Here is a 25,770-nt window from a genome sequence, read left to right as displayed (position 1 = left end):
ATGTATGACGAATTATGATGGCTGTTTGGTAGCTGTTTGCATACTCTCTTTCTCTTCATGTGTGTGTGTGTGTGTGTGTGTGAATACAACAGTTTTATGTTAATGTACAATCCTTAATATGTTTTGTGTGTGTGTGTGTGTGTGGGGGGGGGGGGGGGCGCCAGAGGGAGTGTTCGCCCAGGGCGCCAAACAGGCTAAGACCGCCACTGATGCCAGCAGTTTATCTCAGTTAATAAGAGGAGAAGGCATGTGTTTGGCTCCTTCACGTAGTGGACATTGAGTTGTTGTGTGGGACACCAGTAGTCCATGTCTGTTGCTGTAACAGTAGTTCATGTTTAGAGTAAAACATCCCAGCTCACTGACTTGATAGGGGCAATAGTGTGCCTAAAATGTTGCATAATTTTGCTAAGAGATCTGTTACTTTGTGGTAATCTTAGATGAGTAGTTTTATGGACAAAAACCACCAGGTCATTCAGTGTTCCCTTAGTGCTAATGTATAAGAGATGTTGGTGTAGTATAACTGAAGTAATGTTGTTAAGTCCTTAAAGTCATATTCTTTTATTGTCATGACTGTATTTTAAGGTATTTTTTATTTTTGTATGATATCTGATTTATATGGAATATGGTTGAAGTAAACTAAAGTATAAAATACTTAGTCATTTGTTTAATAGTAACTTAACATTATATAATTCACATATAAAACTATGAATTGTAATTTTAAATGGTTTAAAAGCATGTAGAATAGCATATGTAGGCAAGTATATTTCTCCTTTTTTTTTTTTATCAAGAAGCAAAGACGAAAAGGAAAAAAAAAAAGAAACGGGCAGGGGTCGATGGTTGAATCATCCGTCCCCACCAATGCCACAACCAAATCTACGCCCTTGTGTAAAGCTGTGCATGTGAATATCGTTTTAGTCATTAGCCTTTGTTAGGGATATTTATTACATTTTATTATGTATATTTAAAAAAAATCTATTGTTGAGGACAAAAGAGAGGCCTTTGGTGTGAAACTGTTCCCCCCCTCGGTGTATTCTTGTTTACTTTGTCATATTTCGGCAGGTGTCACCAAACTTCTAAACTGAGTCCTCCTCAGCTACACGTGGGTTCATTCATTGAGTGTAGCCTCCAGAGGAGGAAGCACCGCGTCTGCTATATGCGTAAAAACCAAAAGCGTGCCTTAAATTACAGCTGAGACAGCTATGCTGACTGTTAGTTTAGCGCCATGAGAGTCAATCTTTAGTAAAGAGAAAAGCGAGGACAGGACTATCAAGTGAGCGGGCGCCCACATCCGGTCATCTACACCCTAAGCTGAGCTCCAGACCCACAGGTAAGTTTCACCGAGATAAGAATTTGCTGTTTAAAAAAGCCTGTTAAATATCCGATTGTCTGCGGAGACATCTTTTGTGGCTAACTTTAACAGTGAACACCTTCTGCTTCCTTTTTAAATCTGTGAAGATTCCTTCAGAGACACCGTGTTTCACTATCAGCAACATTTGGGGGAACCATAACCAGCACATACGTCTTTAATTAAACAACAGGGCATTCACTCACTCTAACTTTCACACCTTCCCTTCACACGTGGGTTTGCCCTTCAACAGGTCCGCATCCTTACAAGTGTGATGTTTGCTCAGCTTAACTACCGCCAAACAAATACGTCAAAGTTTTCTGGTGATGGAGGTCAGCTCTACTCCACGTCACTATATGTAATATTACTCCGTTTCTCAGAATTCCAGCAGAGCAAAGCTCCACTTTAGACTTCATTTCTTCACACTGACTTGGAAGTTCTGCCGGTGCTGTGCTACCCTGTCCTGTTGTAGTGAATTCTCTGAAAATCGAAAAGCCCCCAAATGTGGCACAAAGTCTCCAAACACTGTCCCTTTGAGTCCGGGTTTATGCGCTTGAGCGGGAGTAGTGCGTTGGCAGTTTCGGAGTTTCCGTGAGCGTGCGGAATAACCGGTTTGTGGGTCACTCTTCCTGGTGCTATTGTCGGTCAGTCCCTGAAGTGCTGAAAGGAATTAAAAGTGTCCACTGTCTGTGCTTTATTTTTTATGATTCTTGCTTCTCCCGTTCCCGGTGAACTCCTGGTGTCGCTCCTTTCCGGCCCACTCATCAACCAATCAGCACTCAGACAGGCTCCCCAAACGAAAAAGCGCACGCACGTCTTAAACTGATAATGTGACTTGAAAAAGTTAAAAAGTGTAAACTGCTCTGTTTGTAACTTGATTTCAATGCTGAGCTAAACCTGACTGTTGAGTGACAGCTTGATACTCAGTGATACTCAATGAGATGCTCTCTATGGCAGAGAAGAGCTGTTTATAAACTCATTTCAAGGAGCTGGCAAAAGATTTCCTGTTGTCTAGTGTGAATCTGCGTGGGTTGTTGATAAGTCTGTGACAAATTAATGTTGATGTCTCATTATTCTGTTGCAGATAACTTTAAATATCTTTTTTTTTTTACAGTAGGAAATGTGTTTCATTAATGAATTAGTATTTGTAAATAGTCTCATCTACTGTATATTTATCAGCTGTGATAGCAATGTTGGTCTTTTCACATTCCCAACCTGTATGTGTGCTAAAACCTCCTGGTGTACTTCCTGTTACAGTAGCTGTCACCAGGGTATCATGAGTGTGACATGTGTTTACAGTACTGTACAAAAGTCTTGAGTCACTGTCCATTTCTATATATTTTTTCTATATATTTGCAGAGTTTATTCTAACTTTTAAAGGGGCCTTGAACAGCAGACCTCCAGGCTTTCTAAGGTCTTTCAACATCCATCTTTATATTTTCAGAGAAATTGGTTTGTTAAGTCACTTTACACCGACCTATGAATGATTCAAGCATAAAGAGGCACCTAAGTTTAAGGATGAACCAGTGTTGTATCTACACATAACAGATAACGTAGAAAAGAACCAACTTTAAATTGTATCTTTAGGCATCCCCTTTTAAGAAAAGTCAACATTTTTAATTGATTCAGTGAAAAACACCACAAATAGCAGAGTTTGACAGAAATAAAATAATATTTTTGTACCGATAAGGTGATTCCCAAAGAACTATAAGCTGAAAACTCAACATGGTGTACAGTGTGTTCTTAGAAAAATGTGAGGCGATCAAACAAGTGGAGGACAAGGGAAAAAGCATCTACCCTGAAAAACTATCTACCGCAGATCATCAGTATCTGAGATTCATGTCCTTAAGAAATAGGAAAATCCAGCAAAGACCTCAAACAGGACCTGCAAGATGCATCTGGCCCTTCAGCTGATCCTACTGTTCACTGAAGCCTCATCAGTGAAATTTAAATATTTGGTTTAAATGATCATCAAGGAGGAGAAGGTCTGAAGACACCGTAAGGTTCTGTTGGGAGTCAAGCTAGTTAGAAGTGTACAAGCTCTCTTTTTGCCTTATATGCTGTATGTTCAGTTTGCATCTTTCAATAAATAGTTGGCCCTAGTTCCCATTTTCTATATAAAACACAAAAAATTAAGTGTGACTCAAGAATTTTGCACAGTACTGTAAGTCTGTCTGTGGGCAGAATTTCCAACTCCTCCAAACCGCAAAGCAAAATGCAATCAGAAAGATTTACAGGTGTGTAGTATTGGTCAGAATAAAAGTGATGTCTGAAGGTTGGTAGGGTCTGAGTCACTCTTTGCCTCAGTCTCCAATTCTTTATCATTCTTTATGTATTTATTGCCCTTTGTATGAGATGTAGATACAACGTTACAAAGATAAACACGGTCCAGATCCATCGCAGGGGTAGCGCAGAGAGACAGATAACAATTTAAGCGGATATTCATGAAGCACCTAGAAAACATGCAAATTTAATTCAAAGAGGCTTGAGCCAACCAGCTGTTTCACAACCAGCACCTTCCTGCTGCTGCGAGGCGACAGCGCTAACCACTGCACCACCAGCCAGCAGATCAATATTATTTGCACGTAGCAAAATGCCGGAAAGGTGAACTGTTCATGGTAATTACATTATAGTTTTGTCTAAGTCATTCAAGTATTCGAATTAAAATTAATATGACTTAGTGGAGAATAGTTTTCTTTATCTAGGTAAAAGTTTGGCTTTAAATTGGTTTGCATATAGAAATATAACCTTTCTTTACATCTTTTAAACCTTGAGCAGTAACAGTGAGACATTTTTAAGGTTGTAATACTACTGATGTTACTAATTTGAACGTGACACGATCACATACTGTATACTGTCCATTTTCTTTTCATTCATATGTAGGTTAAGCGTGAGCATATTTACATCTGTAATATTCCTGCTGCAGTGGTTAGCATCGTCACCTCACAGCAACATGGTCCTGGGTTTGAATGCACCAGCTAGCTGGTGCTCTTTTGCGTGGAGTTTGCACACTCTCCCATGTCTGGGTGGGTTCTCTCCAGGTACTTCGTCCCACACTCTGACGACATGCATGTTAGCTTTACTGGTGATTCTAAAGTGGCCATAGATGTCATCGGGAGTGTGAAGAGGACCATCACTTAAGAAAGTGGATGGATGGACGTGAATAAGCAAGAACACAGATGACACTACCTAAAAATAAAGTTTGAAATATACTTGGAGAGAGTTGGCAGAGTGTGTTGGGTGTAGACACTGCAGGCTGTAAGGAGAGCACTCACGCACACACTGACACACACAGAAACAGAGAGGGACTGTGCAGCCGTGCCCCTCTGCTAAGCAGAGCTCCTACATAAAGAGGTCACTGTGCTGAAAACATAGCACCTCCTTCTCTGCCACAACTTCAAGGCGTTCATCTTGGCTAGTTGTACATCCCTTTTTGAAAAAACTAAATCGAATTTTTAAACTAAATCCCTGTTCAAATACAGCACACATAAATGCTTCACAGTATAACAGAGTCACAAGTTTGCGCTGACATTACTTTTGCTCGAGGTCCGTTTGTTTGAGATGATGTCATGAATCAATAAGAACAAGAAGGAACTGCAAACTGTGTGTGAGTCAGATTCGGTGTGCGTAATTGTCTGAAGACAGTGGAGATACAGAGACCTCGCTGTTAACAGGGATTAACTAATAATCGTGCTGTGCAAACAGTCCACCTGAGCCGATCCCACACTTTCACCTTGTGAGAAAATGAGCACGATCCCTCAGTTCCTCCTACTATTTGAAGGTGGGCTGACTCTGTGAGTCTTGTGATGAAGGCAAGTGGACGATGCCTCAATTTGGAAATAAAAGATAAAAGAATGAGGACTGTTTCTCTTCAGACGCCCCAGATGCCAGAGTCAGGAGACGGGTTAGTAATTGTCTCATCACTGTCAGCTAAAAGTTCACAGTTGTATAATTCACTCGTGTATAAAATCCTTCCTAATTTTAACCAAATTATTTATTTAAATTTTAGGACTTTACAATTTGCTGTGCTTTTTCATCTTTAAGCCACAAACCTCTGACAAGTTTAGACGAGAAATGATTTGCATTTTTTTTATAAATGACACCTGTGACAGCTGCCGTCGAATCTTATTAGAATTCTGGTGCGAGTGTGGATAAGTAGTGCACAGCTATGTCATTAGCCAGGGTAGATGGTGGCTATGGTTTTCCAGCTGGTCGCTTAACAGTTTCAGCAATGGTTGACCGACACGTTCCTCTCCTGCACTAAATCTGCACTTGTCTTGCTGGAGGACAGATTTCCAATAACAAGACAAAGGAAAGGTGACAGCTGTTTCCGACATGTTCCCCATTACTTTTTATTGTTAGACTGTCTGTGAAGGAGCAGTCACAGCCTGTTAATCCAAAGTCTCTTCCACTGTTGTCTCGTGCATTTCTGCAACTTCTTAAGTGTCCGAGGCAGAAGTCAATTTCTAGCTCAAGGACACTGCAGCAGCCTTGCTCAGCGTGTCAGGACGCTCTCTGTGAGTCCTTATGTTTGTGTGAACAAGCTGAATGAACCTTTCAGTTCACTCTTCTTTTTTTCATTTTCTTCCTGTCCACCCTAAAAGGCTCCTTTACTGTCTCTCTGCAGAGTCAAACATTCCTCCACAATGGCGCTTTCCTCCAGGCTAAAATACGTGTCTCTGGGGGTTCTGGTGCTGCAAACCACCCTGCTGGTTCTCACCATGCGCTACTCCCGTACCCTGAAGGAGAACGGTCCTCGCTACCTCGCCTCCTCTGCCGTAGTGTCAGCTGAAGTGCTCAAGATTTTTATGTGCACTCTCCTCATCTTCAGTGAGAACAGTGAGTAAGGAGGAAAATAGTTTTGGATCCTACTTGGGTAGAAAATCCCCAGTCTTGTTAATAAACTTCTGTTTCTCTTAGATTTCAGCTTGAGGGCGATGTACGAGCTGCTGAACAAGGAGATTCTGAACAAGCCCGTGGAGCTCGTGAAGCTGGCCGTCCCTGCAGGGATCTACACTCTGCAGAACAATCTGCTCTATGTTGCCCTGTCCAACCTGGACGCAGCCACCTATCAGGTTACATACAAATGAATGAATGTGCTTGTTCAAGCTCACTGAGTTTGTGTGCGTGAACTGGTTTCTTTATGGTTTCACATGGCTGGTTTGTATTGTGTACATTTCTGAATTCACAATGTACAGTGGATATCCTGGTAAATATTTACATAAATCTATCTCATAAAATGATCTCTAAAACAACAGATGTCATCTGTTCTCATCTCATTAGGCTTGTTTGATTAATTTAAGTGGTACTAAAGCTATATTCTGTAAATATTAAAGAGGAAAATGCTAGTTATTGAGTTTTGTAACACTGGAAAAAAATCATAAAACATATAAAATATGTTTGTTTAAATTTAAGCTTCACATCCCTCATTTCTAAAATGATATTTTTTATAAATAACATTTATAATTGGATGTGAACAAACTCTCTAGTGATCTAAAACAACAATAAACCAAAAAAACATACTTTGGAAAACAATTCAAACTGACTGAAGCTGTTTTGTGAACTTGGAAAATTAATTTAAAAAATAATTTAAAAAAATACAGACGACTAGCTGGTAAAAAGGCCATGTTCACTTTTCTTCTTTGTCACAAAGTAACCATTTTCAAAAGAACACCAAGATTTATACGTTCATGACATCCAGTTCCAGTTTCTGTCCTTTTCATATACTCAGTTCTTTACATAAATGAATAACGCAATAACATTTTTTAAGTAGAATTGTGAGACTATCATTACCGTATTAATAATACTACCCATTTGTCCTTGAGCGCTAAAAAACCTGAAGAAGAAAGTGAATAAGAGGCACTTGGGAACATTTAAGATCATCCTTTTAACAGCAACTCAGTGACAAAAACCTTGCAAATGAAGCTTTCCCTATAGGAATGAAGCACAACAAGTTCAATGTATATTTCCGGAGTGCAAACACGTGTCCTCTTATCTATCGCAGAGAGGATTCTTAGAAATGGCGTCTCTTCCATTTTTAAACAGATCTGTCCTGACCCCTACACAGTGGGCTGCTGAATGAAAGGCATCAAAGTACAGATGAAGAATCAGAATACAGTAGATCTTCTAAAAGAACGAGAAGTAGCTGGAAAGAAGATTTCTGGATATGAATGCATTTTCTGTAACTGTGGCATTTCTATACTACCCATTATTGTGTGTTAAATAATAAATAAATAAAGTTTGTGTTTGTAACACTCTGAAAAACAGAGTTGCGATATGCTTTGAAGAGCACAATAAAAAACAGGAAAATATGACTGTAGCATGAGATATAATTGTGGACACAGTCAAAATGAACAAGTAAGAGTGTAAATAACAAGAAAAATTAAATATGGCAGAGAAGAAATTGAAAGCAACAGGATGTTATTTAAGAAAAAGAAGGAGAATAGGTAGCAACTTAATCAACATTGATCAACTCTACTGTAACTCAGACTGTAGCCAGGCCAGCCTGTGGCTCAGATATAACAAGTGTTATATCAGTTTTTATGTGCTGTAGTGAGGATGGGAGTAATCCATCATTTACTTAAAGCATCACTTGTGTTTTTGTGTCTAACAGGTCACGTACCAGTTGAAGATCCTCACCACAGCTCTGTTCTCTGTCTCCATGCTCGGGAAAAAGTTAGGCAGCTACCAGTGGCTCTCCCTGCTCTTCCTTATGGCCGGGGTCACTCTGGTGCAGGTAACAGCGCTCGCCGTCACCACAATTATTACTAATGTTTCATTTCTACCTTTCTAATGTTCTTTTTGGTGAAATGAGTCTCAGTGTATTCATGTGTTTTGATAAAAGCCTATGCCTTTGCACACGCTCATCAGTGATTCAACCTTCACAGTTGCCCGTCGAGTCTCTGGGTGACTCTGAACAGAAAGTAATGTCTGCAAGCTCCCAGTTTGTGGGCCTGATCGCTGTGCTGATGGCCTGTGTGTCCAGTGGTTTTGCTGGAGTTTACTTTGAGAAGATCCTCAAAGGGACAAGCCAGAGTCTGTGGCTTCGTAATATACAGCTGGGTGAGTGGCTATACCTCCATTTATATGACAGGCTGAGCGAGGAATGTATGGTTCCTTACAAACAAAGGCTTTCTCAGAAAGTTATGCAACTCCTGCGAAAAAGTACACCGCACGATTTAGCAGCTTGCAGAACCACCTTTAACAGCAAGAACTTGTAGCACTTGTTTTCTTGTTGACTTAGTCTCTCACATTTTTGTAGAGGAATTTTTACTCTGTCTTACAGTGAGGTTTGCAGACAGTCATTTGTGCACAACTCCCGCAGCACTTCAGGCAGGTTGAGGTCTGGACTTCTTTTATTTTTCAGCTGTTCTGCTGTAGATTCACTGCTGCGCTAGGGATCATTTAGCTGTCAGACAGATGGGGTTGCATTTGACTCTAGAATACTGTATGTAGAGGAGTTCATGGTCGGCTTAATGACTACAATGTATCCAATAATAACATGACTGTAAATAAAACTAAAGAGAGACTATTATAAGAAATTCAGTGCAAAATTAAATAAGAGCCGTATGCATGAAAAATGGTGCAACATGCAAGACTTCTCTGTATCTAATTTAACATAATTTAACTGTTGACATTCAGTCAGGGAAAATCTCATTTTATACCAGGGGTTTCTACAGAGTTCGGACAGCATTTCGTTTACAAGCCTCAGGCTCCATTGGTAAGTTAATGTGCTAACAGAAGGAGGACATGTTCAGCGATAACAATAAGTCTAAATAAGTGTATATCTAAATAAGTATATATATATATATATATATATATATATATATATATATATATATATATATATATATATATATATATATTAGGGGTGCAACGATACTCGTATCGATATCGAACCGTTCGATACAGTGCTTTCGGTTCGGTACGCATATGTATCGAACGATACAACATTTTTAATTTATTTTATCAACTTTCCTTCTGATGATGCTGTCTGTGTTGAGCGCTCAGTGGATCTGCGCTCGACAGTGCAGCCTAGGCGGAGTAGTCGAACACAGATTCACTGAGCGCAGGGCAAGCTAGCGAGACAGAAGCTAGGCTAGTTGCAACATGGCAAATTGAACCTCCCCCACCCTCATTCAGATCTGGCGTTTGGAACTATTTTGGTTTTCATGTGATGTATGACCCTGAAGGTAAGCCTGTCATGGACAAAAGTAAAACAGTATGTTGGATGTGCCAGCAATGCTCAATTGGTGGGAACTAGTGTGTTAGCGCAGTTAGCTCGTTAATGTGTTGACGTCTTCCAGCCCCACTCATGAGGTGATCCGCGGTAGCTCGTTAACGGAGATTTGCCGTGTTGTGACGTTAATGTCATTTCAGATTTACGCTGACAGCACTAGTGGGAACACAACCAATATGACTGCACATTTACTCCGACATCATCCTAGTGCAAAGACAAGTGGAAGCAGAGAAAAACAACAAGCAGCATGCTACAAACTTTACCCGAGTCATTTAGACAGCCGTTAGCACACGATTCTCCTTATGGGGACCTGATATGTTTAATATGCTGCTGAGAATATAGCCCAGAAGAAGCGTATAGTATAGCTTTTATTTTGGAAAGAGACATTTCTCCATAATAAACTCTCTTTTCCAAAGATGAGTGATTCCTCAATCAGATACAGGGCTCGCAAAATCGCTAGCCCGACGGGGCTTTTTTCCAGTCGGGCTACCAAAATCTATCTCTGCCCTGCCCGTCGGCCTATCCTAGGAAGGAAAAATATATGTCAATGCTTTTGCATTCTTTTGGAAATGTAGCTGGGTAATTATGTCATTGGCATCGGCCACTGTCAATATGTGACATACTGAAATCGCGTTTGAATTTGCGCTTGTTTTTTGCTTTCACTTTGCAATCGCGTGAACTGTGTATAGAGAGCGACAGTACTGATTGGTGAGTGATGATAATTTGCGCACCAATTCCTCTGACATCGTCTTATCAATCGTTAGCTTACTATGCAAACATGACAAGTGAAATCTCCCGCAGCTTAAACATGTGAGAGGTTGATCGCGCAGAGAATCGCTGAGCGTTATGTTAGTGCGTGTGTAAAAGCAGCAGGATATATATTTTAGTTCTGCTGAGCCAAATAAGACAGGTCAGCGTGAAGAAGTGACAGCCAAAGAAAAGCTTACCACAAAACGGAAAGGTTATGACAAATCAGACTATAAGGAAAAAAGAAAGTGCAGCTTTATGGTTTCATGGACAAAAGAATTTCTGTGGCTGCAATATGACGAGCTAAATAACCAGGGCTGCACATAAGTGGTCCGCAGGTGCGCATTCGCTGTCAAAATAAAAACCCGCACAAGATAAGAAGTTGCAACGCGTGTTTGCGTACATAAGATTTTCAGGAGGACAGACATTTGTTTAGAACTCTTAAAGATGTCGAAGAAGCTCCTTTAAGCAGTTACTGTGATGTTCCTCCACCTCCAAAGAAATGTCAGAAGGAGTCCGAACCACAAAAGAAGCGCGTATTCTCTGAAAAGTGGTTGCAGGAGGTGAGCTGGCTTCAAACAAATGATGAACGCACAGAGATGTGGTGCAGAATGTGCCGTGAAAATTTAATAAATGACAAATTAATAAAAAGGCATGAACATTTTTTTTTGTATCGAAAAAATATCGAACCGTGACACCAAAGTATCGAACCGAACCGAACCGTGAATTTTGTGTATCGTTGCACCCCTAATATATATATATATATATATATTAGGGGTGCAACGATACTCGTATCGATCTTGAACCGTTCGATACAGTGCTTTCGGTTCGGTACGCATATGTATCGAACAATACAACATTTTTAATTTATTTTATCAACTTTCCTTCTGACGGTGCTGTCTGTGTTGAGCGCTCAGTGGATCTGCGCTTGACAGTGCAGCCTAGGCAGAGTAGTCGAACACAGGTTCACTGAGCGCAGGGCAAGCTAGCGAGACAGAAGTTAAGCTCTCCTTGCAACATGGCAAATTGAACCTCCCCCACCCTCATTCAGATCTGGCGTTTGGAACTATTTTGGTTTTCATGTGATGTATGACCCTGAAGGTAAGCCTGTCATGGACTAAAGTAAAACAGTATGTTGGATGTGCCACGCAATGCTCAATTACATGGGTGGGAACTAGTGTGTTAGCGCAGTTAGCTCGTTAACGTGTTGGCTGTCCAGCCCCACACACGGGGCAATCCGCGGTAGCTCGTTAACGGAGATTTGCCGTGTTGTGGCGTTAACGTCATTTCAGATTAACGCTGACAGCACTAGTGGGAACACAACGAATATGACTGCACATTTACGCCGACATCAACCGCGATAAAGTGAGCCGTCATTTGTGAGCCGCGGTCAAGCCAGCCGCCTCTTATCCGCCGCATAAATTTCCTTGCGCTTTTACACCAGTCTTTACGGTAGCGCCTTTTCGCTTTATATCCCAATTGAGAGCCTAGACTGTGCGCACGCGCGCACACATTACGATGGAACAGCCCAATACAGTCAATACAATTATGTAAATTTCAAAAATTCATTAAAAATCATCCTTAGTAGTTGAGGTCCAACTTTCAACACATCCCTCCTCTGGGACACCTACTGTACCTGTGTGCCAAGTTTCATCCAGATTTACTGTAAAATTCCTCAGAAATTAAAGGAAATTTATATTCAATGCAATACAGTCAATACACTACAATTATGTAAATTTCAAAAATTCATTAAAAATCATCCTTAGTAGTTGAGGTCCAACTTTCAACAGATTCCTTCTCTGGGACACCTACTGTACCTGTGTGCCAAGTTTCATCCAGATTTACTGTAAAATTCCTCAGAAATTAAAGGACATTTATATTCAATGCAATACAGTCAATACACTACAATTATGTAAATTTCAAAAATTCATTAAAAATCATCCTTAATAGTTGAGGTCCAACTTTCAACACATCCCTCCTCTGGGACACCTACTGTACCTGTGTGCCAAGTTTCATCCAGATTTACTGTAAAATTCCTCAAAAATTAAAGGACATTTATATTGAATTCAATACACTTACTTAAATATTGCATCATATTCAAAAATTCATTAAAAATCATCCTTAGTAGTTGAGGTCCAACTTTCAACAGATTCCTTCTCTGGGACACCTACTGTACCTGTGTGCCAAGTTTCATCCAGATTTACTGTAAAATTCCTCAGAAATTAAAGGACATTTATATTCAATGCAATACAGTCAATACACTACAATTATGTAAATTTCAAAAATTCATTAAAAATCATCCTTAATAGTTGAGGTCCAACTTTCAACACATCCCTCCTCTGGGACACCTACTGTACCTGTGTGCCAAGTTTCATCCAGATTTACTGTAAAATTCCTCAAAAATTAAAGGACATGTATATTGAATTCAATACACTTACTTAAATATTGCATCATATTCAAAAATTCATTAAAAATCATCCTTAGTAGTTGAGGTCCAACTTTCAACAGATTCCTTCTCTGGGACACCTACTGTACCTGTGTGCCAAGTTTCATCCAGATTTACTGTAAAATTCCTCAGAAATTAAAGGACATTTATATTCAATGCAATACAGTCAATACACTACAATTATGTAAATTTCAAAAATTCATTAAAAATCATCCTTAATAGTTGAGGTCCAACTTTCAACACATCCCTCCTCTGGGACACCTACTGTACCTGTGTGCCAAGTTTCATCCAGATTTACTGTAAAATTCCTCAAAAATTAAAGGACATGTATATTGAATTCAATACACTTACTTAAATATTGCATCATATTCAAAAATTCATTAAAAATCATCCATAATAGTTGATGTCCAACTTTCAACACCGTCTTACTCTGGGCGACCTACGGTATCTCTGGGCCAAGTTACATCTCAATTCACTGTAATCTTTATCAAAAATTGAAAGAACAATTATATGTCAATGCTGGCTGTGTGCCTTTCAAAGTGACACTAAATAACAGAACTCAGGCACATCAGGGAATAATCCAAAAGGCGGATTTATTAAACAAAAACAACATACAAAATATCCCTAACCCATACTACATAACCTAAAAAGAAACAAAGGGACACTTAGAAGCACAAGAAAACAATACTATACTGAAAGGGCAAGAGACACAGCCCAAACATAATCCACAACTAAAACGCCAAAAGAACAAGTCATCCCACATAGCAGACGGGTGTTGCCTGGATCTGGTGTGAAGCCGGCACTGCTGGCTGACTTCTGGCATGGTAAGATGGCACTGTTTATGTGATGGCATGCTACATCTGGCCTGATTGGGTGAATGTGACATGTTGTATAGAGCACTTTGAGTAATATGGGTGAGTAAAAAGGCGCTATATAAGAATCAGTCCATTCACTGTCTGAACAGAGTTTTGTCATGACAGCATATTTGATTGTCTTCACTGACTCGCTATCCGCCTTAGTGCAGCTGCCGTACCATCCTGGGATGCAGTAAGTTAGTAGGCTCTCAATGGGCGAGTGGTGGAAGGTCAGCAGAGGATGTCTGGGATGATTGCATTAAAGGCTGAGCTGTAGTCCACAAAGAGCATTCTGGCATAGCTCTGCCGCTGTTCACCCTCCACTCAGCACCAAGTGGAGGGTGATGGCATCTTCTGTGAATCTGTTTGCGCGGTATGCAAACTGGTGGGGGTCGAATACTGGGGGGAGGTAATCCTTGGTGTGCTGAAGGACTAGTCTCTCAAAGCATTTCATGATTACCGGTGTGAGGGCCACAGGGCAATAATAGTTCAGGCTGGTGATGGGAGACTTCTTTGGCACTGGGATGATTGTGGCTGATTTTAGACAGGATGGGATGGCTGCTTCATCCAGTGAGAGGTTGAAGATTCTGGTGAAGATGAGGGTGAGCTGGTGGGCACATGGTCTTAGCACTTTACCATGTATTCCGTCTGGACCGGCCGCCTTCCTGGGGTTCACTGCTTGGAACACACATCTGACATCGTGCTCTGTTACAATGAATGGAGCAGTGCAGGAACTAGGTGAGGATGAGGATGGGAGCAGGGCTGAGGCAGATGAATGCTGCTGTTGTGGTGTTTCAAAGCGGGCGAAGAAGCTGTTTATTTCCTCTGCTAGCTGCACACTCAGGTTTTCTGTTTTCACAGTTCTGCCTCTGTGGTTTATGATGTCTATTATTCCCTGCCACACCTCTCGTGTGTTGTTGCTGGACAGGTGGGACCCCTGTTCAGGTCAGCTCGAGCAGACCTGTACAGAGCTCTGTCAACAGACCTGAAGTCGGCATTGTGGGCTTTGAGCAGACCTCGCTGGTCATCCAGGGTTTTTGGTTTGGGAAAACCCGAATGCTTTTGTCCACAGTCACATTTGTGGTGTAATCTGTTTGAGTATAACCTGTTTTATTGTAAAAGGGGGTCCTGAAACAGGAAGTAGATAATAAAGGTCGGAGTTTGAGTGCTCTACAAGGTGTCGCCTAAATTCTTGCCTAAAACCACGACAACATTTGCAATACAGAACTTGATATAGTCCAGTACTGATCCTGTGAAAGTTTCTAATGCAATATATTATACTTTACCAATGTAACACTGCATGCCAAATCACTTTTGAAAATATCTGTGAATTTTGTATTGAAAAATGCAGGTATCTTTCAGATTTATTTTTATGTTATCAAAAATGTATTAAAAGTACAAGCATGAAAAATTACAAGAATGCAATAAAAAATATAACCAAACAAGCTTAATTTACAGTTTGAAATACAGAACATAATAAAAATATATAAATAACTACCTATTAATCCCCATATCCAAGTATCAAGACGTGTAAAAACAAATTACATTCTTTCCTCAGTTTCTATTAATAAGACTTAAATTTACATGAAATTATTCAAAATTATATACATTATTCATAAGGTGACAAAGAATTCAGAAACAACATGGAGAATGTCATCCAGTTAATTAAATCCCTAAAGGTTGATTCTGTTCATCTGGACATAGCGTTTTCAATGGGAGAAAAGTTTCGTCACTCATCCAAGTGACTTCTGCAGTCTCAGTTGACTGCAGGTTTCCCTAATATAATAATAATAATAATAATAATAATAATGGATTCCATTTATATAGCGCTTTTCGGGACCCCTCAAAGCGCTTTACAATGCCACTATTCATTCACTCTCACATTCACATACTGGTTGAGGCAGCTACAGTTGTAGCCACAGCTGCCCTGGGGCAGACTGACAGAAGCGAGGCTGCCATATCGCGCCATCGGCCCCTGTGGCCAACACCAGTAGGCGGTAGGTGAAGTGTCTTGCCCAAGGACACAACGACCGAGACTGTGGGAGCTGGGGCTCGAACCAGCAACCTTCCGGTTACAAGACGAACTGCCAACTCTCATTATGCAATGTACTGTTTAAAAGAAAAAACTTTTTTTTTGCCTTGACAACATACATTCATCTTCATTTCAAATAAGTAGTTATTTTTCACACAGAGAGCAATACCATTCTCCAGCCTCTGCTGTCCAAAACTACTCTGTATTCATCTGGAGGCACTGTGTGTGAAACCACTTTAAATAGCTCTCATGCAGGAACAAAGCAATTGTATAAAATGAAGTGAGGGAATGGAGCTATAAATAGATTAATATAGAGATATGAAAATAAACTTATATATAGACATAGGAACACAAGTTTTAACATTAATGTTTCTGGGATATAATAAACAATATAAGCATACAGGTGTCTAAGCAAACATTGTGGCATACAAAGTGAGAGAGTGCAGTGAGTCATGTTTATTCCTGTTCAATATGTGTCTGACACAAGTGGATGGATTAAAAAGTCTGACAGCAGCAGCAACAACAGGCAATGCCTTCCTGATGACTTTCTATCTGGTTACATCTTTGTCTTTGATGCCTGTATCCCAGCTTGAAGAGTCCTGGACCTTTTTTCTAGTCAGTGGGTGTGTAGGCAAACAACTCTGGCTTGTCACCCAGTTGGATTTCCTGGTAATTGTCAGGTGGCACTATCTACAAATCAGGACACATTAACTATGATATTAAAAAATTGACATGATGACATAGTCCTTGGTCAGTTTACCAAGCATTTCTCAGTTTTGTTCTTTATAGTTCTGTTCATCATATCATTGTTTGTGAGTCCTGGATTATTTGATGATATGTTTACATTATGTATTCTTTTGTTTTCAGTTCCATATTGCTTTTAAGTGTAGTTCTTTTTAAGCATTCCACAAGTGGATGGAACACTCTAGTGTTAAAGCCAGTCATGTATTCATGTCTGTTTACGGTTTTGTCTGTGTCAAGCTCGTGTGTCTTAGTCTGTGTTTTAGTTTGGTGGCCTCTTGTCTCTTTCTTGTGTTGAGTCTTACTTCCATTGTCTTCTTATTCCCAATGTATCCCTGCTGTGTTACACAGCTGTCTCCAATTCCCCTAATCACCATCCTATTTATACATTTTGCCAATCTCCCGGTCTAAAGTACATTATTCTATTCTATTCGATTCTATTATATTATATTTATACAGCACCAAACCACAACAACAGTCACCTAAAGACACTTTATGTTGCCGGGTAAAAACACAACAATAATACAAAGAAAGCCCCAACAATTTAAGTACCCCATATGAGCTAATATTTAGTGTGAGTGGGAAGGAAAAACTCCATTTGAAGAGGTAGAAACATCTGGCAGAAACAGGCTCAAGGAGAGACAGCCATCTACTGTGACTGGCTGAGGTTGATGAAAAGGAGACAGGACAACATATACACTGTGCAAGAGATACATACTAACTAATGATTAAATGCAGAGAGGTGTATAAACACAGAAAGAGCAAAGAAGGAAAAAATTCATACATGATGGGAAGCCCACAAGAGCCTAGGCTTATTGCAGCACAAATAAGGGAAGATTCAGGGTCACCTGATCCACTCTAACTGTATTATTTGTCAAAACAGGGTTTTAATGCTAATCTCAAAAGCAGAGACGGGTGTTTGTCTTCTGAATTAATATAGAATAGAATAGAATTCAACTTTATTGTCATTGCACATGTCACAGGTACAAGGCAACGAAATGCAGTTTGCATCCATCAAGAAGTGCTTTAGCCATGATATAGATATATTACAATATATATTAGCAATAATATAGGTATGTAAGTATATTACAGAAATGGGTCTATTATGGTATGTTACAATGTACACGGTATGAAGGTATGTTATGAATATGCTATAACTATAAGTATGTACGGGCTATGAACAGGATATAAACATGAAAAACTATACAGAATATGAAATTTAAAAAACTATACAGAAATATGAGATATACAGCTATACACAAATGTGAACTATGCAGGTTATAAACAGTTGTAGAATTAAAAATTATCGTATTGTACAGAATGATGTGAGCTGCATCCACAGAAGAGAGGCCTGAGAGATGATTCCTGTTCAACCTTAAAATTCTATAGGAACCACAAGTACACTTAATATTCCAAAATTAAAATCTGGATTTCAAAGCGAGTCAGTGAAGACAATCAAATATGCTGTCATGACAAAACTCTGTTCAGACAGTGAATGGACTGATTCTTATATAGCGCCTTTTTACTCACCCATATTACTCAAAGTGCTCTATACAACATGTCACATTCACCCAATCAGGCCAGATGTAGCATGCCATCACATAAACAGTGCCATCTTACCATGCCAGAAGTCAGCCAGCAGTGCCGGCTTCACACCAGATCCAGGCAACACCCGTCTGCTATGTGGGATGACTTGTTCTTTTGGCGTTTTAGTTGTGGATTATGTTTGGGCTGTGTCTCTTGCCCTTTCAGTATAGTATTGTTTTCTTGTGCTTCTAAGTGTCCCTTTGTTTCTTTTTAGGTTATGTAGTATGGGTTAGGGATATTTTGTATGTTGTTTTTGTTTAATAAATCCGCCTTTTGGATTATTCCCTGATGTGCCTGAGTTCTGTTATTTAGTGTCACTTTGAAAGGCACACAGCCAGCATTGACATATAATTGTTCTTTCAATTTTTGATAAAGATTACAGTGAATTGAGATGTAACTTGGCCCAGAGATACCGTAGGTCGCCCAGAGTAAGTCGGTGTTGAAAGTTGGACATCAACTATTATGGATGATTTTTAATGAATTTTTGAATATGATGCAATATTTAAGTAAGTGTATTGAATTCAATATACATGTCCTTTAATTTTTGAGGAATTTTACAGTAAATCTGGGTGAAACTTGGCACACAGGTACAGTAGGTGTCACAGAGAAGGAATGTGTTGAAAGTTGGACCTCAACTATTAAGGATGATTTTTAATGAATTTTTGAAATTTACATAATTGTAGTGTATTGACTGTATTGCATTGAATATAAGTTTCCTTTAATTTCTGAGGAATTTTACAGTAAATCTGGATGAAACTTGGCACACAGGTACAGTTGTCAGGCGTGGTGTGGAGGCGAGGAAGAAGGAACCCAAACGCAGGACTCACAGGTGGGTGAAGACTGGTGTTTATTGTGATGGCGTGAGCAAACAGAACAGAGGTAGGAAATGGCTGGCTGGCTGGACGACTGACTGAATGAATGAATGAATGAAGGAAGGACGAACGGACTGAGTGGCTGGCTGGCTGGCTGGCGGAAACGACGACATAACATCAACATCAATGACACGACAAAGAACGAGTAGAAACAGAAGACTTAAATACACAGACTGATGAGGATGATAATGAGAGACCGGTGAGTACACAGCTGAACATAATCTGGCTAATGGCACGAGACGAGCTGACACAGGAACAAACAGGAAGTGAAACAGGCAGTGGCAAAATAAACTGAACATGAACAAAACCGAAAACACTGGGTCGATGACCCAGGAACCCTGACAACAGTAGGTGTCCCAGAGAAGGAATCTGTTGAAAGTTGGACCTCAACTACTAAGGATGATTTTTAATTAATTTTTGAAATTTACATAATTGTAGTGTATTGACTGTATTGCATTGAATATAAGTTTCCTTTAATTTCTGAGGAATTTTACAGTAAATCTGGATGAAACTTGGCACACAGGTACAGTAGGTGTCCCAGAGGAGGGATGTGTTGAAAGTTGGACCTCAACTACTAAGGATGATTTTTAATGAATTTTCGAAATTTACATAATTGTAGTGTATTGACTGTATTGCATTGAATATAAATGTCCTTTAATTTCTGAGGAATTTTACAGTAAATCTGGATGAAACTTGGCACACAGGTACAGTAGGTGTCCCAGAGAAGGAATCTGTTGAAAGTTGGACCTCAACTACTAAGGATGATTTTTAATGAATTTATGAAATTTACATAATTGTAGTGTATTGACTGTATTGCATTGAATATAAGTTTCCTTTAATTTCTGAGGAATTTTACAGTAAATCTGGATGAAACTTGGCACACAGGTACAGTAGGTGAGCCAGAGAAGGAATCTGTTGAAAGTTGGACCTCAACTACTAAGGATGATTTTTAATGAATTTTTGAAATTTACATAATTGTATTGACTGTATTGGGCTGTTCCATCGTAATGTGTGCGCGCGCGTGCGCGTGTGCGCGGGTCTAGGCTCTCAATCGGGATATAAAGCGAAAAGGCGCTACCGTAAAGACTGGTGTAAAAGCGCAAGGACATTTATGCGGCGGATAAGAGGCGGCTGGCTTGACCGCGGCTCACAAATGACGGCTCACTTTACCGCGGTCGACATCATCCTAGTGCAAAGACAAGTGGAAGCAGAGAAAAACAACAAGCAGGCATGCTACAAACTTTACCGGAGTCAGCGGTTAGCACATGATTCTCCTTATGGGGACCTGATATGTTTAATATGCTGCTGAGAATATAGCCCAGAAGAAGCGTATATTATAGCTTTTATTTTGGAAAGAGCCATTCCTCTGTAATAAACTCTCTTTTCCAAAGATGAGTGATTCCTCAATCAGATACAGGGCTCGCAAAATCGCTAGCCCGACGTCCCGGGGCTAGCGATTTTTCCAGTCGGGCTGCCCTGCCCTGCCCGTCGGCCTATCGTAGGAAAGAAAAATATATGTCAATGCTTTTGCATTCTTTCGGAAATGTAGCTGGGTAATTATGTCATTGGCATCGGTGAGCCACTGTGAATATGTGACATATTGAAATCGCGTTTGAATTTGCGCTTGTTTTTTGCTTTCACTTTGCAATCGCGCGAACTGTGTATAGAGAGCGACAGCACTGATCGGTGAGTGATGATAATTTGCGCACCAATTCCTTTGACATCATCTTATCAATCGTTAGCTTACTATGCAAACATGACAAGTGAAATCTCCCGCAGCAAGCTTAAACATGTGAGAGGTTGATCGCGCAGAGAATCGCTGAGCGTTATGTGAGTGCGTGTGTAAAAGCAGCAGGATATATATTTTAGTTCTGCTGAGCCAAATAAGACAGGTCAGGGTGAAGAAGTGACAGCCAAAGGAAAGCTTACCACAAAACGGAAACGTTATGACAAATCAGACTATAAGGCAAAAAGAAAGTGGAGCTTTATGGTTTCATGGACAAAATAATTTCTGTGGCTGCAATATGACGAGCTAAATAACCAGGGCTGCACATAAGTGGTCCGCAGGTGCGTATTCACTGTCAAAATAAAAAACGCGCACAAGATAAGAAGTTGCAACGCCTGTTTGCATACATAAGATTTTCTGGAGGAGGACAGACATTTGTTTAGAACTCTTAAAGATGTCGAAGAAGCTCCTTTAAGCAGTTACTTTGGTGCTCCTCCACCTCCAAAGAAATGTCAGAAGGAATCCAAACCACAAAAGAAGCGCGTATTCTCGGAAAAGTGGTTGCAGGAGGTGAGCTGGCTTCAAACAAATGATGAACGCACAGAGATGTGGTGCAGAATGTGCCGTGAAAATTTAATAAATGACAAATTAATAAAAAGGCATGAACATCTTTTTTGTATCGAAAAAATATCGAACCGTGACACCAAAGTATCGAACCGAACCGTGAATTTTGTGTATCGTTGCACCCCTAATATATATATATATATATATATATATATATATATATATATATATATGTGTGTGTGTGTGTGTACATATATGTATGTATGTACATATATGTATATATACACATATATGTACATACATACCTTTGTACAAGCGCAACGTTAGACTGATTTATTTGGCAAATAAAACTGTTCTTGGCATATGGATATGGATGTGAGTTTCTTGGGATATTTTGTTCTACGTGTATAACAATAAAGATTGAACAGATGAGGTGGACGTTCAAGGTGAGTTTATGGACTGGATATTGATAAAACTTGATGGCATCTTAGGACTGCAGTCTGCTTTAAGACAGCATGGCTATGGCTCATTTCCTTTTGTTCTTCTTGCCTTATATTGCTCCATAGTTAAAACACCACCTTTGTCTTACTTGTCCCAGCAAGGACCTGACCTTTATCACTTTCTCTTGTCTCTTTCAGGTTTGTTCAGCTTTGTGTTTGGCTTGACAGGCATGATGGTGTATGATGGCGAAAGCGTGAAGCAGGAGGGGATTTTCCAGGGATACAACATTATTACCTGCATAGTTGTCGTCTTACAGGTTGCGCCATCATGTTTCACTACAGTAGATCATTTGACTTCCATGAGTTTTATGGCAGTCTTTGTGGAGTTGTTCATGTCTGCCTTTGTGTTGTTTGCATGTCTTCAGGCTCTCGGCGGGCTGATCGTGGCTGTAGTCATTAAATATGCTGACAACATCCTCAAAGGATTTGCCACCTCTCTATCAATCATGGTGTCTACACTCATTTCGTATTTCCTGTTGAAGGACTTTAATCCCACAAGGTAAACACAAGCGCGCTTATGCACAATAAAAAAAATATTAATTTGCTAACACTTTATCAGTGGGAAACACTGCCTCCACCACAGTCTATTTTACAGAAAACAATCATGATTTCAAATCCACTGTGGTGGTGTAACGAGGCGTGCTATTAAAAACTATCATTTTTGGACCTACCTGTGTGTCAGCAATTGACACTGATTATCAGGAAACCAGTTCAAACAGAATCCAGATGTCTTTTAACAGTCACCTGACTGCGCTGACCACCTTCACATTTGTGGATTTTCATCAGGTTTTGTGTTGATTAAAAAATAGTTCTTCCATCACAAACTCCAGTTTAGCGTTTTTGGTTTTAACTAATAAAATCTGCCTTATTTTAATACTAATCAGCAAGTCTTTGCTTCCAAACATGTTAAACTGTGCAGTGAAAAGTTTTTGCCACCTTCCTGATTTTGTAGTTTTTTGCATATTTGTTAAATTTAAATGTTTCAGATCATCAAATGAATTTTAGAATTAGAAAAGATAAGCCAAGTAAATAACTGGGTTAGTTATTAAAACGTAATAAGTGATTGTGCCGCCTTCGGCAGAAGCAGTCTGCAAGGCCTGCAAGACATGGTGATGCCGCATAAGCCGAGAAACCTTGAGCTTCAGGGCAGAAACTCATGGCCGGAGATTCTTCTTCAGGATTTTATGGTACAGAGCAGAATTCATGGTTCCATCAAGTACAGCAAGTTGTCCAATTCCTGAAGCAGAAAAACAGCTCCCGAACATCACCACCACCATGTTTGACTGCTGGTATAAAATTCTTTTAGGAGATGCTGTGTAACAGCATGTAACAGGAACGAAAGCTTCCAAGAAGTTCACCTTTCGTCTTGTCGGAGAATATTTTCTAAAAAGTCTTGGGAGTCATCAAGATATTTTTGGTAAATGTAAGATGAGTCTTTGTGTTCTTTTGGTCAGCACTGGTTTTTGCCTTAGACTCTCACACTGATGCTATTTTTGCACAGTCTCTTTTATGTTGTTCACTTGTGGAGTGACTTTAAGTCAGACAAGTTAGGCCTGCAGTTCTTTAGACCAGGGGTAGGCTACTCCAAGCCTCAAGTGTCAGTGTCCTGCAAGTTTTAGATGTGTCCTTGATCCAACACAGCTGATTTAAATGGCTAAATTACCCCCTCAACATGTCTTGAAGTTCTCCAGAGGCCTGGTACTAAACTAATCATTAACACCTGCAGGACACCAGCACTTGAGGCCTGGAGTTGTCTACTTCTGCTTTAGATGGTCTTCTAAGTTCATTTGTGACCGTTGATCATCTTGGAGTAATTTTGGTAGGATAGCTGCCGCTGAGAAGATTCACCACTGTTGCAAGTTTTCTCCATTTGTGGATAATGACTCTCACCGTGGTTCACTGAAGTTCTAAAGCCTTAGAAATGGCTTTGTAACCCCTTTCCACACTAATAGATGTCAGTGACTTTGCTTCTCACCATGCTTTCTGAGATCTTTTAGCCTACTTCACTTCGCCATCCAGCTTCTGTTCAAGGGATTTCTCAATTCAGCTGGTCTGGCAGTAATCAGGCCTGCGTGTGACTACTGTACATGTCAGCTTTCCAAAAACAATGTGGAAAATCAGAATTAAGTCACGTCATAACATAACAAGAAAGAAATCCTGAAGAGGGCAACCACTGTTTCGCTGCACTGTAGTAAACTTGCTATCTTCCAATCAGCAGCAACGTTTTTGAAAGGCGCTGTATTCAAAATCTTGGCAAAGCTCAACACAGAACTAGTAATAGTAACAGTCATAACTGTCAGACACACAAGTTGCCTCACGTGTTGTGCTTCCAACTTAATGCATTTTCTTTTTCTCTGTGTCTCTCAGCGTATTTTTTCTAGGTGCAGTGCTGGTTATTGCTGCCACATTTCTTTACGGCTATGAGCAGAAACCTGCCAGCAGCAGCACCAACAAAGTGTAATCAGAGACTTGCGTGAATTGTGGATCCACGAACTGTGACCAGGAATTTGCCACATGAACAATTTCATTACAGAAAAAGTAAAGACAAGTTACTGGTAAATACAGTCTTTTGGAAGTGGGCCTTCTCTGAGAAAGTGCAAAATGGATGATAGCAGTGACTCATGTGAAAGCTATTGTTTTGAGCATGTCAGGTAAACTTAACAGCACAGAAAAGCAAACAGCGTAAGGAGAACAGGAGGACATGATAAGCAAACCTTATCCTTGCTGGCAAACTAATGTGAAACTAGTTCACGTGTGTCAGTATTAGAACTGTGACCTTCCACCTGAAGAGGTACAGGTGTTACATTTAAGCTTTGGGTTGCTAAAGAATTGTAATTTTAAAATGATCACGTCTTTTGAAGAAGTGGCGCATAATTTTAGTGCAAATGGAAAGTCCAGCCATCCATTCACTTCCGCTTATCCTTTTCAGGGTCACGGGAGCAAATGGAAAGTGTTTCTTTAGATATCAGCAGAGACGTTTTGAAAAAGCACAACAGCATATTGCACTTACTAGATCCCTACAAGCACGTGCTAAAATAATAATAACAAAGGAGCGCGTCGCATCAGATTTTTATAATCTGTCTGGATCCTCCACCACATTGCAAAGGTGCTCTACTGGAGGCTGTTTGAGTACAGCGAGCTGTCATGTTCAAAAAAACAGTTTGACATGATTTGCGCTTCATGATAGGGTCGATTATCCTGTTGGAAGCACCAGAAGATGGGTCGTTAAGGGATAGACGGGTTTAGCAACAATACTCAGGGCTGTCATACATACAAGGGCTTGTGTTCTGCTTAAAGCGTGCCAGGAAAATACCTCTAAAACTATCATGTATTAACTGTAACCCCAGTTTCTTAGCTGACAGCAGGTTCGATGTGTTATGCATTCAGAGATGCTCTTCTCCCTACCTTGACTGTAACAAGTGTTTATTCGAGTCGCTGTTGTCTTCCTGTCATTTCAAAGCAGTCTGATCATTCTCCTCTGAACTCAACAAGGCATTTTCACTACTGTGCACAGTTTTCTTACCTGTTTGGATCATTCTTTATGAACTGTAGAGATAGTTGTGTGTAAAAATAGACCAGCAGTTTCTGAATTACTCAGACCAACCTGTTCAAAGTCAATGAAATCACTGTTCTTCCACATTCTGACACTCAGTTTTCAGCAGCTCATCCTGACTATGTCAAAATGTCCTAATGTGCAGAGTTGCTGCAATGTGATTGGATGATCGTAGATATCCAATGAGCAGTCTGACAGGTGTACCTAATGAAGCTGCCGCTGAGTGTACGCTTAAGATTACATTTAACATATTCCAGACACTGCCAAACACGGTGTGTAGAAAAATTAAAACATGTTGAGAAGCGGACAGACCGACTTCATCTTTTTTTGTTGTTTTTTTTTGTTTCATACAGAACAACATAGATATGGCAAACAATAGAGAACCTCAGTCATAAACCAGATGTTACATGCTGGATAAGACAGATAACGTCTTCGTTCAGAAACAAACAAACAAACCAAAGCATATATTGTAAATCACAAAGAAAAAACATTTGGGCACTTTGGGACCTTTCGTAAACTTTCTATAAGTCAGTCATTTAGTCTGTTTAAATAACCAGTTCTTGT

At 39.9% G+C, this 25,770-nt stretch overlaps 1 protein-coding gene and 1 long non-coding RNA gene across 4 annotated transcripts; both read left to right on the top strand.

Annotated features, from left to right (window-relative positions):
• The first annotated feature begins 219 nt into the window (after positions 1–219).
• slc35a3b (solute carrier family 35 member A3b) lies at positions 220–25,551 on the top strand. Of its 3 annotated transcripts, XM_085140513.1 has the most exons (8): positions 1,334–5,249; positions 5,973–6,184; positions 6,266–6,420; positions 7,959–8,081; positions 8,233–8,407; positions 21,792–21,910; positions 22,019–22,152; positions 24,021–25,551. In XM_085140513.1, the coding sequence occupies exons 1-8, from the start codon at positions 5,152–5,154 to the stop codon at positions 24,112–24,114; spliced, it is 1,110 nt and encodes a 369-aa protein (XP_084996639.1). In that variant the 5' UTR covers positions 1,334–5,151; the 3' UTR covers positions 24,115–25,551. The 3 variants fall into 3 exon arrangements, with proteins under 3 accessions (XP_084996640.1, XP_084996639.1, XP_084996638.1); XM_085140514.1 differs by lacking the exon at positions 1,334–5,249 and adding an exon at positions 220–1,327 and having other exon boundaries at positions 21,792–22,152; XM_085140512.1 differs by having other exon boundaries at positions 21,792–22,152.
• On the top strand, positions 9,178–21,361 carry LOC146498047 (uncharacterized). Its single transcript, XR_014870607.1, has 2 exons — positions 9,178–15,384; positions 15,459–21,361. It is a non-coding gene; the product is annotated as an uncharacterized LOC146498047 (long non-coding RNA).
• Positions 25,552–25,770: the final 219 nt, after the last annotated feature.

The sequence above is a fragment of the Neolamprologus multifasciatus genome, chromosome 18 (assembly GCF_963576455.1).
Source record: "Neolamprologus multifasciatus chromosome 18, fNeoMul1.2, whole genome shotgun sequence".
Taxonomy (NCBI): domain Eukaryota; kingdom Metazoa; phylum Chordata; class Actinopteri; order Cichliformes; family Cichlidae; genus Neolamprologus; species Neolamprologus multifasciatus.
Note: the sequence above shows the minus strand (reverse complement) of the source record. Positions and strands in the feature narration are given on the sequence as shown.

Coding starts and splice junctions, on each gene's coding strand:
- slc35a3b (XM_085140512.1), top strand. CDS start 5,152: ATGAAGGCAAGTGGACGATGCCTCAATTTGGAAATAAAAGATAAAAGA. Junction 8,408..21,791: donor GCTTCGTAATATACAGCTGG/GTGAGTGGCTAT, acceptor TGTCTCTTTCAG/GTTTGTTCAGCTTTGTGTTT. Junction 22,153..24,020: donor AAGGACTTTAATCCCACAAG/GTAAACACAAGC, acceptor TGTGTCTCTCAG/CGTATTTTTTCTAGGTGCAG.